We start from the raw sequence: 16204 nt of genomic DNA on the forward strand, positions 1-16204 counted from the left end.
GTGGGCTAAAAAAGTGACATTTTGCTATGCTTTTGATTCCTTTTTTTAATTTTGTGGAAATTAGTCAGAATTGTGCGTCTTCTTTAGCCCTTACAACCTGATACGAGCAATAATTTTGAACTTAAATCTACATCTTCTAGCAGAGGCCAAACAAATAAATATAAGATTTGAAACAGAATTTTTTGAGAAAAGTATAGAGATGTTTTGGAACTATCAGGATTAATTTTCATTGTATTTTAAGAACAGTGTAAGACCACCAACAGCAACCCAAGCCACCACAAATACATGCACTGTCATCCATTATTCCTTATTTCTGCTATTTCTGTGGGGAATTGACACATGAGTTCTTCATTTAGATGATTTATTACAACTGTTCAGAAAAGGAGAATGATTATTTCATAAATTAACCTTTTGAAGTGCTTCAGTCAGCTTTTCATGTCAAGCTGAAGTTCACTAATTACGTTGCAGTGGGTGTTGGCTGGAGTCAAATCCAGGAGGGCATTAGTTGTTTGACAGGTTGACAGGAAGATGAGTTGGGTCTGCCTGGTTGCATTCAGGCGTCTAGATGATAATTAGTCTGATTCATCTTGGACGCATGATTCTCTTGTACTTGGTTCTGTTTAATTACCTGGTTACCTGATGATCTTATGAGTAACTCAGCATCTTTGGGGCTTGATGCTTCGTTTGAAGTTAAAAACTGTACAGTTATGTACTTGCAGTTTTACATACTCCCTGATATGTGATCCCATAAGCCCCCCTCACTCAACTGAAAAAGGTAATTTTGGTGTTTCTTTACTGCTCGTCAAAGTCAGCTTCAAAGAAAAAATGATGTCAGTTATATTTGCATTCAGCAAACTCGGCTCAAGTGTACTAATTATAAAGACGCACAGCTTAAGACAGCAGGACTCCTCTCCACAGATTCAATGCCACCTACATCTCCATTGTATCTGTATTCTGTATCCTCTGTTTTCCTCTTCTGCTGTATGCCATGTGTGTGTGTGTGTGTGTGTGTGTGCGTGTGTGTGTGTGTGTGTGTGTTGCCCTCACAGTGAGAGGCTTATCTTTTCCACTCAGAGTTACTATGTTGGAAGGAAACTGAAATAGAGTATTTGAGAAAAGCACTGTTTGACTGTGTGAAGCAAAACAGTGTTCAGAAGATTACAGTTGTTTTTTTTCTGAATCTGGTAAGATGTGATAAAAAGAGATCTATGGTTGCCGTGTGAGAGGGTTGTGTGTGCTCATATGTCTGCAATAATGTGCCAAACTGATGACAGATAGAGTTAAACCACTAAGTTTTTATTGGAGGAAAACAAACACTCAGCTATTAGATGCTGTAGATTTCCCCAGAGATATTGTCCTGCACTTCAACTGGGCTATTTTAGCCACTCTGATATATGAGATAATGTAGGGGAAAGATAAAAACATTTAGTGAACAAATGTAAACTTTCTAACATTGTGTTTCAGAATCAAGATATAGCTAATTGTCTGGCTTTAGTTGACATAAAATCAACAGGCAACATTTCCAAAGTTTATTTTATTTCACACTAATAAAGTTCCTGAATTACGGAGGAGAAAAAGGCCTGTGTTATAGATCCTCCATCTACTTAACAGTGCATAAAGATTCTTTACATATTTTTATAATTTGTTTCACAACAGATTCAACTGGATTGTTTAGTCTCACAAAGATGAGTCTTTGTGTAATCTGCCTAAAGCACGTGGTCCGATTAACCCATTTGAGTAGTATGTTCTCTATTCTTACCCATTTTGAAGAGAGGCTAAGAGAAACAGGGTTCTGCTATGTGATGTTTATACACGAGACAGACAGGAAGTCAGAAATTACCAAATAAAAGTCCCTAGAGTTTTTAAACAACTGTAAAAATCAACATATAAATATATCTATAAAAATGCCTGCATAACATTTTTTAAAATAAACTGTCAATAACAGACTAATAAGCTTGGTACCTTTTGGGGGGCTTATAGTTTTTTCAGTTTTTTTCTTGATAAATATTCAAGTTTAAAGGCTGGTCATTTTTATGCTTCTCTGTTAGATTATTATTATTATTATTTTTTTTTTTACAGTTTTTCCCTCAACTTTACTTCCAAATTTATAAATATAAAAGATGACCGTAATGTTTTCTACAGCCTTATGAACTTCCACTATAGAGCAGAGTTTTCACTGTTGTTGCTTTGTAAAAAGATATTTCTTTTGTGTCTCAGATTTACAAATTTACAGATAATATATAGCATTATCTGTAAATACTTTAATCTCCTATTAGAGATACTAAGTCAGAATTTTTGCTTCCTACTTTGGCCCTTAAGACCTGATACAAGCAATAATTTTGCAAAAACATTCTCTGTTTAATTTTGTAGCCTTGAAACAAAGAACCACTGGCATTAAGGATTTTTATTTTTTTTTTTTGCAAAATATATGTGAAAAGAAAACGTAGAAAGGCAAAACTGGATATTAAAGCTTAGAAGATTTTAGTTATTTGTTTGTCAAAATGCAAGAAATTGTAGAAAAATTTATTTATTCTTTATTTTTAATTTATATTTGCAGCCATGAACTCACCCTGACAGGTCTGAAAAACCTTGAGGAGTGCAGTGGAGCTAAACAAACTGTCTTGCGGGGCTGAGTAGAATAGAAATAGGTTTTTGTTCATTTTTCTAAGTTACAGGCAGTTCTCTCTGTTATGCACATTTATCTCTTTCTATAAAAGTCACAAAAACAATCTCAGTATAAGAACCACCACAATAAATAAGAGTACAAAGGTTATGCAGGGCTTTATTTGTAAACCCCCACCGTCCACCATCCAGTCTTTTTTGTTGTTGTTTTTGAATCAGTTAAGTAGAAATGCCCTTGAAAAAAATACACCCTGGGACGTGCTGTTAAGGAGAGTGAGGCTGTGTTTTTATAGCTAAAACTAAAACCAAGCAGAAATCTCTGGTGCTGGATTTTGTCTGGGTTGGTGCATGGCACTAGGTGAAAGTATTACCTACCTCTCTTGAACCTGCCTATTTCTAGTAACTCCCATCACTTTCACTGCTGAAATACCTTCGTTTGTATCTGAAGAACCTTCATGATATGTCATATCACAGATGGTGAGCCCCCTTTAGGAAGGTAACTAACAATTACAAGATGTTCCATTTAAAGTACAAGACTTGAAATATTTCAATTATTTAAATAATTCATATATTCATATTTAGTTAATTTATAATTCCTTTTAGCGCATTAAGTAGCAGACAGGCGGATGGTGATAGAAATTTAATTTGTGATAAATAGAGAAGGGATTTATGAAGTAAAATGGAAGTTGTGGATCTGTTCCTCTCTTAAAATCAATTTGAAACCCTGGCTTAGGTCTTTATTCATTTATTGTTAGTTTGGGTTATCAGGACATACATGTTAGGAGGTTGCAAACAATTTGTTGTAAAGTGAGTGACCTCCTGAAGAAAAGCTTATTTGTAGATTTAATTTGAAATTCAAAGGGGAAGACAATGCCAAATGTGGAAGGGTGCAGAGAGGAGGAACAGCCGAGATAAACTAATTAAATATCCAGCAGACCGAGTCTCACTGGATTTAGTAAAAATAGCTGTAAGACGGGAGCAAAGAGATGGAGAAATAAAAGAGCCGTGTTAGAATGCACAGTGGCAAAGGAGCGTGCTCTGGTTTTCGCTCAGCTGGAATTAGAAGACATAGTTCATGAGTTTTAACCAAGCAAGCAGCTGATGTGTCCACCAGCCTCCATTTGTTCTCTCTTTGAAGGCTGCTCTGAAAAAGGTGCATCAACTAAACCACTAAATTGCTTTTTTTATCCACTTCCTGCTCTCACCTTCAGCACCTTCCCCCTCCCTCAGTTAGTACTTCTCTCCAGCCCAGCAGCCATCCATCTCTTCACATCTTGTTTGCTTACTTCCCTCTAGCAATTTCCTTTTTTGTGCTGGTTCTGATGCGGCAAACTGAAATTGGTCCTGCCAGCTTCATCTCAGTCCAGAGGAGAGCTGTCCCGGCTGCATGGGGTGGGCTTCAGTCAGAGAGGATATGTGCCACTCCCCCAGCCAGACCTCAACCAAATGTTGGATAAAATCACCAATAAGGACAAAGTCTGACTACGCAGCTAAAGCATTGGACAGCTACCAACCACCTTCTGCCACTCTTATCGCTGACCTTTACCCTTTGGCTCAGTAAACCTCCCAGCTGTGACTTTTAGCTGTGCTTGAGCCAGCATCTTACAGACGTGCAGTCACAGCAGTGAGCGCTTCTCTAAAGCCTCAACAATGGTATTTTTAGAGCAGCCCTTTGAACGTGTCAAGCTTTTGATAAGTTTAGTCACAAATCAAGGTTAGGTCAGATGAACAAGAAATGAGAAGTGTTTGAAATCTCACTTTTTACTTTTGTTTTTGTTATTTTTAGAATATTTTTCCCTTTCTGTCAAGGAGCTGAAAATGAAAGAAAGGATTGTAACAAAGCTGCAGGAAAATGACAATAACTGATGTATATCAAAAAAGTGCTTTTATTGTGTTTTACTAAACTTAGCCTTGGGTTAACAAATAGAGAATAATAAAACCAGTGCACCTTTTTAAATTCAGAGTGACAATTTAGATGCAGTTAATTATTTATTTGACCCAATAAAGCAGCTGGAGAGCAGATCAAATCTTGTCTGCCATTTATGATGACATCACAACATCACATGTTAGGCAGTTTTTAACTTTAATCTTAAATGTGATGTTTTCATTAGCTTTAAGTAGAAAATCCAAATACTTATCAGAAATAAAGGCTTAAAAACATATTTTTATGTGTAATAAAAAATTTGCATTTCCCTTCATAAATTGAGTTAGCAAAATAAGTGAACATGCACTGACTTTTTTGCATACTGCATAAAATGTTGTTAAACCAGCATTAAATCCCATCATTTCTTATTTTTCTGCAGTCAATTATAGAGAATCTGATTATCTGGAAAGAAAGTTCAGCTCTCCTTGAAGGATTTTCCCATAGGTACAGTTTGCAGAGAGGTTAAAGAGCATTGAAGGGATTTGATGTATAAAGGTATGAGTCAGGGAAATGGCACAAAAGATCCACAGCATTTGTGTTCAGACAATTATCAGTAATTGCAGAAGAAAATGGAACCACTACAACTGAAGGCGTAAACTTACTCTGCAATCTTGATCTGTTACTCAATGTGGCAAGAATAAGAGCAAGAAAAATATTAGGCTTGTCAAACAAAAGGATATCTAATGGATATCTAGTGAACTTAAAAAAATCAAAGTGTGGATTTTTCAAATCACCCTTACATTAATTTTATTGGAATTGATAGAGATACTAAATTGCATTGATGATTTTGTTAAAGAAAACATTTTTTATGAAGTAACAACCAAATGAAAGTACTCCAGTGATTGCTTGGATTTGTCTGTTTAAGATGATGCAGCTGCAGTAAAATATCTTTGCATCAATAACAGGAAGGGTGTGTAATTTATTTTGTTAAAAATTACAATTTAATGCTCATCTGTCAGAAATAATGAAACAGTGTGAAAGATAGGGGCTAATTGATGCCACTGTGTCATGAAAGATTAACTTGATGTTTTTTTAAACAGACAGCTCTGAAGCAAGTATGTCTGATTGTGTTAAACCTGCTCTGCTTGTGTCCCTAAAATATGGCATGAGCTGTCGAGTAGAAAAATCTAAATCTGTGTTTACATCATAGGTTGATAATTCCTCTGGAAGTTAAACAAGCTATAACTTGTTTAAAGACAGTAGTAGTAAAGACAGAGAAGTGCAGAAAGAGCTTGTTTTTTGAGTGTACGGAAATAAAAGCATCCTCGAGTGTCAGCAGGAAGAAGAAACATCTCCTCCCTTGCTCTTTAGATAAGCAGTGAGCACTCACATTTTCTTTTTACTGTCAAGAAACAAAAGACAGCTTGACTATCTTGAGGAAGCTGCGTAATAAAGTTGAATCAATGTGCGGAGGAGACAAACTGACTAAAGGAAGCAGCAGAGGACCGAAACAGCAACATCAGCGTGTGGTGATCTAAGTTTGAGGCATCATGTAATGTCCATCTGACCTTCTGTGAGCTTTATTGATTTGAAAAGGTTACATCTTAAAAGTCATCAGAGTGTGAAGTTGCTCCCACAGAATCTGTTTCTGTATCGGCAACTGGTCCCAGAATCCCAAAGCCACAACCAACCAGAGAGATGGTTTTAATTACAACCTGGATGTCAGTTTAGACACACACACACACACACACACACGCACACACCAGCAGCTAAACTTAGATTGTTCAAAAAATTTCAAGTAGAGCTGGAAAAAAAAAATCTACACTGAATTATTGAATTTAAAATGCAGCTACTCTGCATTTTAAAACTGCAGACCAAAACTTTCTTTAGCCTCATGCTAGTTTCTCTTTTGAATAAAGTACAATAAACGCTTGTAGGTGTGTAAGGACTCCTAAGATGTACTTGGTAAATGAGATCATTCCTTTAAATTTAATTAGAAGTACGAGAAAATTGAGCCCTAACTTGAAAAAACAAACTTTTAATATCCTTCTGCTGTGTCTGCAGAATGAATCGGCAATGTTTGGAAAATTACTTATTACTTTAGTAATTCCAGACGAAATAACTTTTCTGTCCTGGTTTCAGGCCTCAAACCCTTAAAAAAGAAAGAGCTCTCCTTTAACAACTCAAAAAATACTTACCTCTGTTGCCATGCGTCTTCTGATGATTCTCCCTTCCTCCACAATGCACAGACTGTATATATTTTAACAATGTCTAATGTGAATATTTCTGTCTTCAAATGGTAATATAGTGTCTGAGAATCCTGGACAGTATCTCCACTTAAATTTGAACATGTTTTTGAGCTGCAGTAGGATACTGTAGTTTCTATAACCAAACAAACGATTCCAGGCATGTGCTGTGAATATTTTAGTATTTGTATTTATTTATTTTTTTATCTTCTAACAAGTTGGTACAATCTTGTTTCTGCCCTCTATGGTCGATCGCTATGAAACACACAATAATGAGGGCTGTGCTGACAGAAAAAGGAAGATATAACAGGACACAGGAGGAAAGTTGCTTTGGGAGGAAATTAGAAAAGCAAGTGGGAAGAGAAGAGAAGAGAAGAGAAGAGAGGAGGGAGGGAGAGAAATATGGTCCGACAGAATAGTCTCAGTCAGCAGCTGCTGGTACAGGATATCCACATGGAAGGAGGCAGTGGAGTGGAAATACAGCAAAATGCAGCTTATAGACCTTTTGTCGAACATATACAGGATTAGCCTGCCTAAAATGTTGCCCTGAATCTTTATAACTTCAAAGTGAGTACATGATGTGAAAAGGGATGGAAAAGAGAAAAATGAGAGAGAGATTTCAGTTAGTGCTAGATAGGAAAGCTGATCTATATAAAAAGATAATCCGCCAAAATAAGAGGCACATTTCAGTCTAGATTTGTCTTAAAAGAAGTCTTTCTGCTTCACCATCCTGTCTTGTATGAGCTGATATGAATTGTTTATACTTACAGCCTGAAATAAACTTGGCACAATTCTTACAGTTTTGCATTGTTTACTAAAAATTAAAAAGAAGTATTCATTAAATCCTGAACCACTTTTATTTAAAACCACTTGTATTCCTTCTGCTTCTGAAATATTAAACTATATTGATTAGAGTGTAATTACCTACAACAATTACTCATAGTTATTTTGAAGAATATGAACTTGTGCTTGGTTTCTTTATACTTGTTGGTTCCCAGTAAGAAAAATAATTGGAAATCCCCAAAAGCTGGATTTGCGATTTAGAAAGTGGGACTTTGCTAAATGAACCAACTTTACTGTCACAGACTGTAGATTATAAAAATATATAAGAATTTCATTTGGCAGTACGGTAAATAAAACAAATGCAACTGAAATGCAGAAAATGCAAAGAACTTGTACTAAAAACTTGCAGGTGGTTGGTAATTTTATAGCAGCCACTGGATAGGTTTTGGTCCAACACGTTGTCGCTGGGTTGCATCCTTCTCCCAAAGGAGAGCCTTTCCTTCTCTTAGCTTCACATGATCCTGGCTGTCCTGTTCCTCCTTACATAATATTCACACTGCGCTGTCAGGCTGTGTTATTGTCTCCTGCCAGTCAGAGCCATGGAACATATTCACTGTTCTGATGCGTCATTGCAGCTTTTATCTAACGTTTGATTCTGATAAAGGTCAGAACTCTGCTATTTACATAAATACATAGTAGCATGTGTATAAGATGGCACTGAAGGCTGATCTGGGACATCGATCATTACTGTCTTGTTTTAAACTGAGACTTCAACTGAACTTTTTAGACATAAGTTGTAAGTCTTCTTTAAACAACAACATCATCTTATCTCACTTATTTGTTCTGGTGAAATGTAAAACATGTTTGACCTTGTTTTGTTTTTTGTTTTTCTTGGGGGGTAGCAAATTTGTGTTTTTGGCCAGAAGAGTTTTCTATTGACATAAATAAACAAGATTAGACAGTCAATATAATGCATAATGTTTTATGAAGCTTTGCAATAATATTGTAAATAATTAGGATTTCTAAGAATCCATAAATGTTGTTCATACAAAGAAACATACGGATGCAAATTGTATTCTTTCTCATTTTCTTTTTCAGCAGTCAAGAAGTGAGTGAATGTTGTTACTGCCACTGTCCTTCATATAAATTGGAAAATGTTTATTAATTTTATATTATTTTTATTCAAGACAACTTTTAATCCTATAAAAAAGCATTGCAGAGGAAGATGTATGAAAATCATTGAATTTTAGGATGTATTCACACCAGCTTTGGTCTGCTTTAAACGAATTCTAGCCTGGTTCTTTGGGGGAGGTGTGAATACAAAATCAAACTGACGTAGACCAAAAAAGCAAACTCTGGTTCCCCTAAAAACCTAGAACACAGTTGGTTGAAGTGAACTGTCGTGCCGTTCGATTGCTTATGTAAATGTCAAGCGGACCACAGAATGCTAAACTGCTAAAACCTGATGGTACTCTATTCTTTGTATTTTATTGTTTGTATTTTATGACAAAAGAAGTTGGACTCAAAGGTTTTTGTACTGTTTCCTTTAGAACTCTTGGTGAAGCAGTGACAAGGTTTTTCAAAGGGTTTGAATCATTTGACAGATGCATTTAAATATACAAAACAACAGAAAGTGTGATAAAACGAGACTGGAAGAGGGTGCAATGTTATCCTACCCAGCCTCGCAGTGAGCAACATGGTAAGGGATGTAAAACAATATCTCACTTTTGGGGAAGCTGTTGCAAAAAATCTCATCTCGGGTCACCAAATCTCTTAACAATTATAATAATCTGTTCCCAACCATTGTTCACCAGACAAAAATAAATCAGCCTTCTTTCATGGACACATCAGTACCCTGGCCTAAATCTTATGAACTGAGGAAAAGAAAGCATAGAGCAGATCCAGGAATGTGGAGTATCTAGAACATGGGTGCCCAAAGTTGGTTTAACGCACCTGGATCAAAAGATGACTCGCTAGAAGGCCTAAGAAGAACATTGAAATGCTAAAAAGGTTGTTGGTACTACCAGGGAGAGAACTAAATTGTGCAGGATGCCGGCCCCCGAGGACCGACTTTGGGCACCCCTGATCTAGAAAGATTGTGGAGTATGCTTCATTGGCTCCAGTCTTACAAAATATCATGGGGTAAGACTTGACTGTCATAGATGGACAAAGAAATTGTAAGTATTACCAGCATATTAACTCATTTTGTTATGTTATGGTTTTGTAAAAAAAAAAAAAAAAAGTTTTTTTTTTTTTTTTTTATCTCTTCATCCTAATGTAAGAAAAAAAGGTTGGATTTTTCTAAATCTTTCAGTGCGTGTATGCTGCTCTAAAAACGTATGGTATTTACAGAACTTTAACAGGGTTACCAGCAGGATGCTGTGTTTGCAGTTTCATCCACGAGGAACTGTATCTGTGCAGAAAAAAAAAAGCACTTTTCGCTTTTCCTCTTGCTCCGATTTGACCTCAACAATTCCTGAGGGAAACATTGGGCTCTTTTGCTGACAAACACCCTGAAGTGTTCACCGGCTAATGATCAGTTGGCTCTGTCGGTTCCTTATTGCAGTGCATGTGTTGTATTGCGACTTATTAGGAATAATTCTGCTGAAACCAGCATGTTGTGCTACAAAATTATATAGAGTTAAAGAGTGTTATTAAGCTAAATAGCAATGAAATCACCTGGGAAATTAATCCAAATATATTGAGTTAAATTTTACTTATTCATCCCCCTAAGCCCATTATGTTTGTCTATTACACTGAATTGTATAAAATGTGTTTAAAATTGCATTTGCCTTCATAAATTACTGTTACAAAGGAGTGCTTCATTGCTAAAAATTTTGATTTTCTGCTTCTGCATACACATTTTCTAAGTAAATTCATTTTATTAAACATATAGTTTAATACAAATATTTTTTTGTGGAATGATACAATTAGCTAAACCAACTATTGAGCTTCCCTTAGATCTCTTTCTAGAATTGCACCATATGTGATTCAAATAACACTTTAAGGTCTATACTAAATCATGTGAAAGAGAAATGATTCAAGACAGGGAAGTTCTGCCCACTCTGCAGGTCAGAGGACAATAAATGGATTATTTAAAAGATGCAGAACTGGGAATAATGTAAAACTAAGCTCACTGAAAAGCTGAAAGAGGGGAAAAAAAGGGATTACAGAGACTCCGTACTGTCAAACTCACATTATTTGCATCAAAATAAATCCCTAAAACTATGCAAATGCATGCTCGTTCAAATGCATGCATGCACACTCTGTCAAAGGCAATCATAAACAAATATGTGCCAACTCAGCAAAGTTGCTAAGGCTTCAGAGAAAGAAAAAAGAAAAGGAGTCAGACTGTTTTATTTCTGTGTAAAATTATTCTGGGTTTGTTTTAATTCAGTACGGATCTGTAATCTTTTATCAGCCAATTTGTTTTTTATTTATTTTTTTATTTTTTTATGGGCTGCATTTACATTTTTCTCGTCTGTATGGGAGATTAAAGACGAGGAGTAGTGATGCAGGAATTGAGGGAGGTTTGTAAATAGAAAGTAGAAACTGGAAAGAGCAGAGGAGGAGACAAAGGATGAAAATAAACAAATGATGATAAAAGCATAGAGGCAAAGCTGAATGGAAAAACAGTACGGTAAGTAAAAAATTTGCTTATAGTAAAAGAATGAAAATGGAAAGTGAAATGAAGAAAAACCTTACTGGCGAAGTCAGTGTTATACACCTCCCATGTATCCCGCTGCAACAGAATCAACAACTGTGACTCAAATACTGCAGCATTGACCCCATAATAACATTAACTAGAAAATTTCTGAAGAAACCCAAACTCACCATTCTGATACTAAAAATTAGCATCAATGCTAAAGTAAGCTACAATGTACATGTGGAGAGTGGAGAGTCACAAGCATGTTGAGTAACATGGACTTACTCCATTCAGTGTTAAAATTAGTGCATAAGCTAAAATTAGCCAAAATGCTAATCTTGGCCTAAATGCAACTAAAACGTGCTAGTTATAGGGGTAAAACTAGCATGTTGCCTTACGTTGACTTCCTCCATTCAGTATACCAAACATGGCTAATAAACAAACAAAATAGCCAAAAAGCTTATTTTAGGGAAAAGACTATAGCTAATGTGGGCAGTAGCTACATTAATGTTTGTGCTAAAGTTAGTACACTGTCTTCTAATTTTTACTTTTGCAAAAGTAAAATTCACATGTTTACTTTGTGGCACTTCGTTACCAGAAAATGCGCTCATATCTTAGCAACAGATTAACAACAAGATAAGATTTCTTCTGATCTTTTAAAATACTACTTAGCTTATACTACTTACGAATTGTGCAGTTGGTGAATTTTTCAGAAAAATGAAAATGTTTTGTTTTTTTTTGGAATGGGGGGGTTGTCACTGGTGATGAATATATTATAAAACAAACATTCAACACAAAAGTAAAACTCTGATTTATACTTCGTGGCAGTTTGTTACCAGAAAAAAAACTCTTGTATCTTAACATCAAATTAATTATTGTTTACAAAGCATAAACTCTTTTGAAATACTGCTTATCTGCTTAGACACAGGAAATTTACAGTTGGTAAACTTTTGGTTTTAATTAAGCATAAATCTGTTGTCTTTTTGTAATGTTTGTTGTTTGTGTCTGTCTTTAGTGTGTGAGAAACATATTATGTTTCACATTAAACCTTGAGGCTTTTTTTTTTTTTTTTACTTTTATTTACAGTGCCAACAGAAAATACTTCACTCGTTTATTTATTTTGTCTTTATTAGAAAAGTAAATGGCCCATCACAATATGCTATCACAGGACTACTCATCAATGCGGACAAGAACCAGTTTCTTTGCATGCTTAAAACAAGATAAAAAATGAAATCTAATTTCACAGCTACGTAACACTGAAACAAGATGGTCAGTGTCCCCAAAATTGTGTCCTTGTTCTGATTAAAATCAATCTCCCTCAACCTATAAACATCCCTAAGATTTCTTGTAGACCTGTGAGTTGTACAAACATTTGAAATGATGTAAATATTTGAGCAAAAATGCAAAAGACAAAATAAAAGAAAAGGTTAGTAAAAGGGGCAGATTTTAAAGAGAGAAAAACAAAAGGGGAATACACCACTATTCCCTTTTAGTCTTTAGACCTTTAGTCTTGAAAAAAAGAATAAAGCTAAGAGAGAGATACCTTATTTGTATGATAACCAGTTTAAGATGTGCCATGCTCTGGGCCTTTTTTTCTTCTACAGTCCCTGGGAACGTTCTCAGAAGGCATAGCGCAATTACTTCTTTGAAATAGGACATTTTGAATAAAAATGTAGTGGTTTCTGACAGAAAATGACACAGTCATTCTGTAAGCATGTTAAAGATCCAGCAATAAGACCAGATCAATACAAAAATGGTTCACAAGATATCAAATCAATCTTCTTCCATGATGATCACAAGCCCCAGCACTAAACTCTACATAAAACCTGCGATATCTGCAACTAAAACCAGTAGAGAAAAGTCAGGACTAGAGGAACTTTGCTAAAAAAGAATTGTGAAAAAGTCCTCTAGGCACAAATGTTTTTTTGTTGCTGTTTGTTTTTTCATAAAAAAAAGCAGTTTCTTTCTTTTGTATTTTCTGATTAAAATCAAAATTAAAAGTGAAATTTTTCAGTATTTATTTTTGTTTGTGCCCTGATAAAAGTTTTTTTTTTTACACATCTAGCAGAGGCGCCAATTAATTTGACTGACTCATTAAGATTTTCCATGAATGTTTGGGGTAGAAAAGAACAAAAATAAAACGGCAATGTAAATCATCTTAGGTTGAAGGTGATATTTTTGTTAGTTTTTTTTCTCTTGCCCTTGTTCTCTGTGTTTTCGTTCTCTCTCTGTCCTCTAATGGATATCTGTATGTGCTGCAGGATCACTCTCAACGGGATGAAGGTGTCCAGGCCAGACGTTCGCATCGGCCGCTACAGAATGATTAAGCATGAGAGGGACAAACACAACGAGCCAAACCCACAAAGGTACTGCATCACTGTCTGAAGTCAATCCCCATTTTTACATTTGAATTGATCTTGCTGCTTTTGTTTCATATAAAAATCTTTTCAGTTATTTCTGTTAGATTTTGGATTTCTTTTTTTAAGAGTTACAAACATATGACTCCCTGAAAAACTATAAGTAACACACCTTGAGGAAGTGCTTTGCAATCTGAGTTCAAAACATCAGAAGAACCGCATTTGTCAGCTTCAGATGTAGAGACTCTGCTTTACATCCGCTGTGGTTAAATGAGAACTCTTGCTCTTTATTTTCCACAGCTTCTGATTTCCAATTCACACCTGGGAGCTGCCTGCTGTTAGTCCAGCGCTCCTGCTGTTTGTTCACTGAGCAGGTCTGCAAAGAAACTACAAGTGAAAGGGAAAAAAAAATCCCCCTTTAACACTCCTTAGAGGTGTTAAAGTGTATCATTAAAGACTCCATTGCTGTCAGATCTTTGAGCCTGGTATTTGGCTAAATCAGCTTCCTGACAGCATGGAGCTTGGGAGTTTGGAGGAAGAAGCTGTCGAATGGAAGTTTGTAGTCTTATCTTGCCTTTTTCTAATTCTGGTTGTGTTTGTTTTACAGTGTTAAAAGTGGTTAGGCTTTTATAGCATCTTGTTTTATCTTTCTGCAAGCTGTATCTTCCAGGAGGAGAACAACATAAACATGTTACAAAACAACTACAGTTTTTCCTCTCTATAATCATGCTCTACTTTCTGTTGACTTGGCTCATAAAGTCCCAGTAAAATAGATTTGAGTTCATGGCTGTAATGTTAAAAATGGTTGAAACAACAACAAAAAACACAAGTTTGAAGTGTTTGAATCCTATTGTAAAACATTGTAAATAAGGGAAATATATGTCACACATGCTATAGTATTATAATTTAATGTTTAGTAAATATGCACCTGAATAGGCACGTTCTTGCAATGTAAGCAGGTCATAACATTCAGGTGCAATATTATTTCAGGACTTTGTGTGTAAATCTGTCAGCTTATAAAGCAAAATATGAATCAATGTAATTTCCCGCACGCCATGTTTTGGGGAGTATGGTCACAAAAAGACGAGAAAAAATGTTTTAAATACCAAAGGAAAAAAAAAAGCTTTTTTGAATAAACTAAAAATTGCTTTTCATGCATATAGCCCTAGGGTTTTAATGCTGCTCTTTTCTCTACTCTGATCTGAATTACTTTTTCAGACAAAAGGTGCAAAAATACCTCCCTCATAAATGTGCTATTTTGTGCTTTGATGAACGGGAACCAGTATGCAGAGATGAGCCCTTCTAGACACATTAATCACCAGGAGTATAGCACCTCACATTAAGCTGCTTAAATGCGGATTATCACTGTTTATTCTCCTCTAAGAGCCTCCGTTTTCATGCCTGGATAGGCTGGCCAATGAAGCCTCTCAGCACCAAAATCGATAGCTGCTCTGGCTTGGTTTGAATAAATATGTAGTGAAACTTGTTTCCTCCCCTCCCCCAATATTATTTCAGTTTGATCTCCAGTGTTGTGATTATGTCACAACATTTAGACACTTCTGTGCTCCAGGACTGTAGTCCGCAGTGAGTTCTGCTTTAGTCGTTGCTGCTAAATTGGTTTTTAAGAAGATTAACAACTGCTGGGAACAAGAGTCATGAGTGAAAGCATATTGACTGTTTACTGCAGCCAAACAAATTGTGGCTGCTTGATTTGAATTTTGCATATAGCCTCTGAGCCTGGCTGCTGATACGATGTTACTTTTTTTTTCTTTTCAATAATGTTCCTTTAGCAAGAGAGACATTGGTGAAGAAAACAAAATAAAACTGTCAGCTTAGCAAAAGAGAAGAGAAGAACAAAAGTTCTGCTCTATCTAATCTTATTGTGCTTTGCATTTTATGTAAGAGAAATAGTCCCAAGTTTTTGGATCTTGTATCCATGTTGGAAATGACAAGTTTAGGGTTGTTTTTTCTTAAACATATCCAATCAAGAGTTCTCTGGCAAGGAGGCAGATAAGCTGGTCAGTGCTGACAAATGGCAGAAAATGGACAGACCTAAGAGCTGAGAAAAACTAACAAAGACTGCAAATAAGATGTGAAACCTGAGTGAAGGTTCATCTTCCAGTAGGACAAAAACACTAACCATGCCACTAGAGATACCATGGGATGATATAGATCAAAGCTATTCCTTTGATAGTCTCAAGATAAATCCAATTGAAAATCTGTCGTACTACCTGAAACTCGAATGCACTTCTCTAGTCAATATCGCAGTCTACAAATATGTAAATCTAGTAGACTTAGCCTGAATGATATGCAATCGTTCTGCAGCAAAACATGGCTCAACAAATGATTGATCAGGGGGTTGAATACAAATACAAATCCATCTTTTTGTGTCAGAAATAAAAATTTTGCTTTCATACTTCCCAGTGACTAATTCTGTTCAAGTTTAATGGGGAATAAATACAAGTCACTGTTGTTCATTCTGAATTGAAAGAACGATTTTGCCATCAAATGTTAAGAAAATTTTACAAAAAGTAAAGTTACAGAATACCTGCAGTGAAAAATGCAAATTATTTTTTTTAAAAGACATCTTAACAGATCAGTCCTATCATCTCCACTTGTTCTTTGCATCCTCTTAAACTTCCAATGCTTGTCAGGAGCCTCAGGTATACTTTACCAATCTGCTCAG

At 35.7% G+C, this 16204-nt stretch overlaps 1 protein-coding gene across 3 annotated transcripts in view; it reads left to right on the top strand.

Moving 5' to 3' along the window:
* The window catches only part of b4galt2 (UDP-Gal:betaGlcNAc beta 1,4- galactosyltransferase, polypeptide 2), a 147850-nt gene that overhangs the window by 123193 nt on the left and 8453 nt on the right, over positions 1-16204 (top strand). For 2 of the 3 annotated variants that reach the window (XM_044134022.1, XM_044134021.1), the window contains exon 7: positions 13423-13527. In XM_044134022.1, the coding sequence (XP_043989957.1) occupies positions 13423-13527 (105 nt within the window). Of the gene's footprint in view, positions 1-13422; positions 13528-13818; positions 15936-16204 lie in introns of those variants that run through there. The other variant, XM_044134023.1, reaches the window with a different exon arrangement.

This window comes from Gambusia affinis, linkage group LG12 (genome assembly GCF_019740435.1).
Source record: "Gambusia affinis linkage group LG12, SWU_Gaff_1.0, whole genome shotgun sequence".
NCBI classification, from domain to species: Eukaryota; Metazoa; Chordata; class Actinopteri; order Cyprinodontiformes; family Poeciliidae; genus Gambusia; species Gambusia affinis.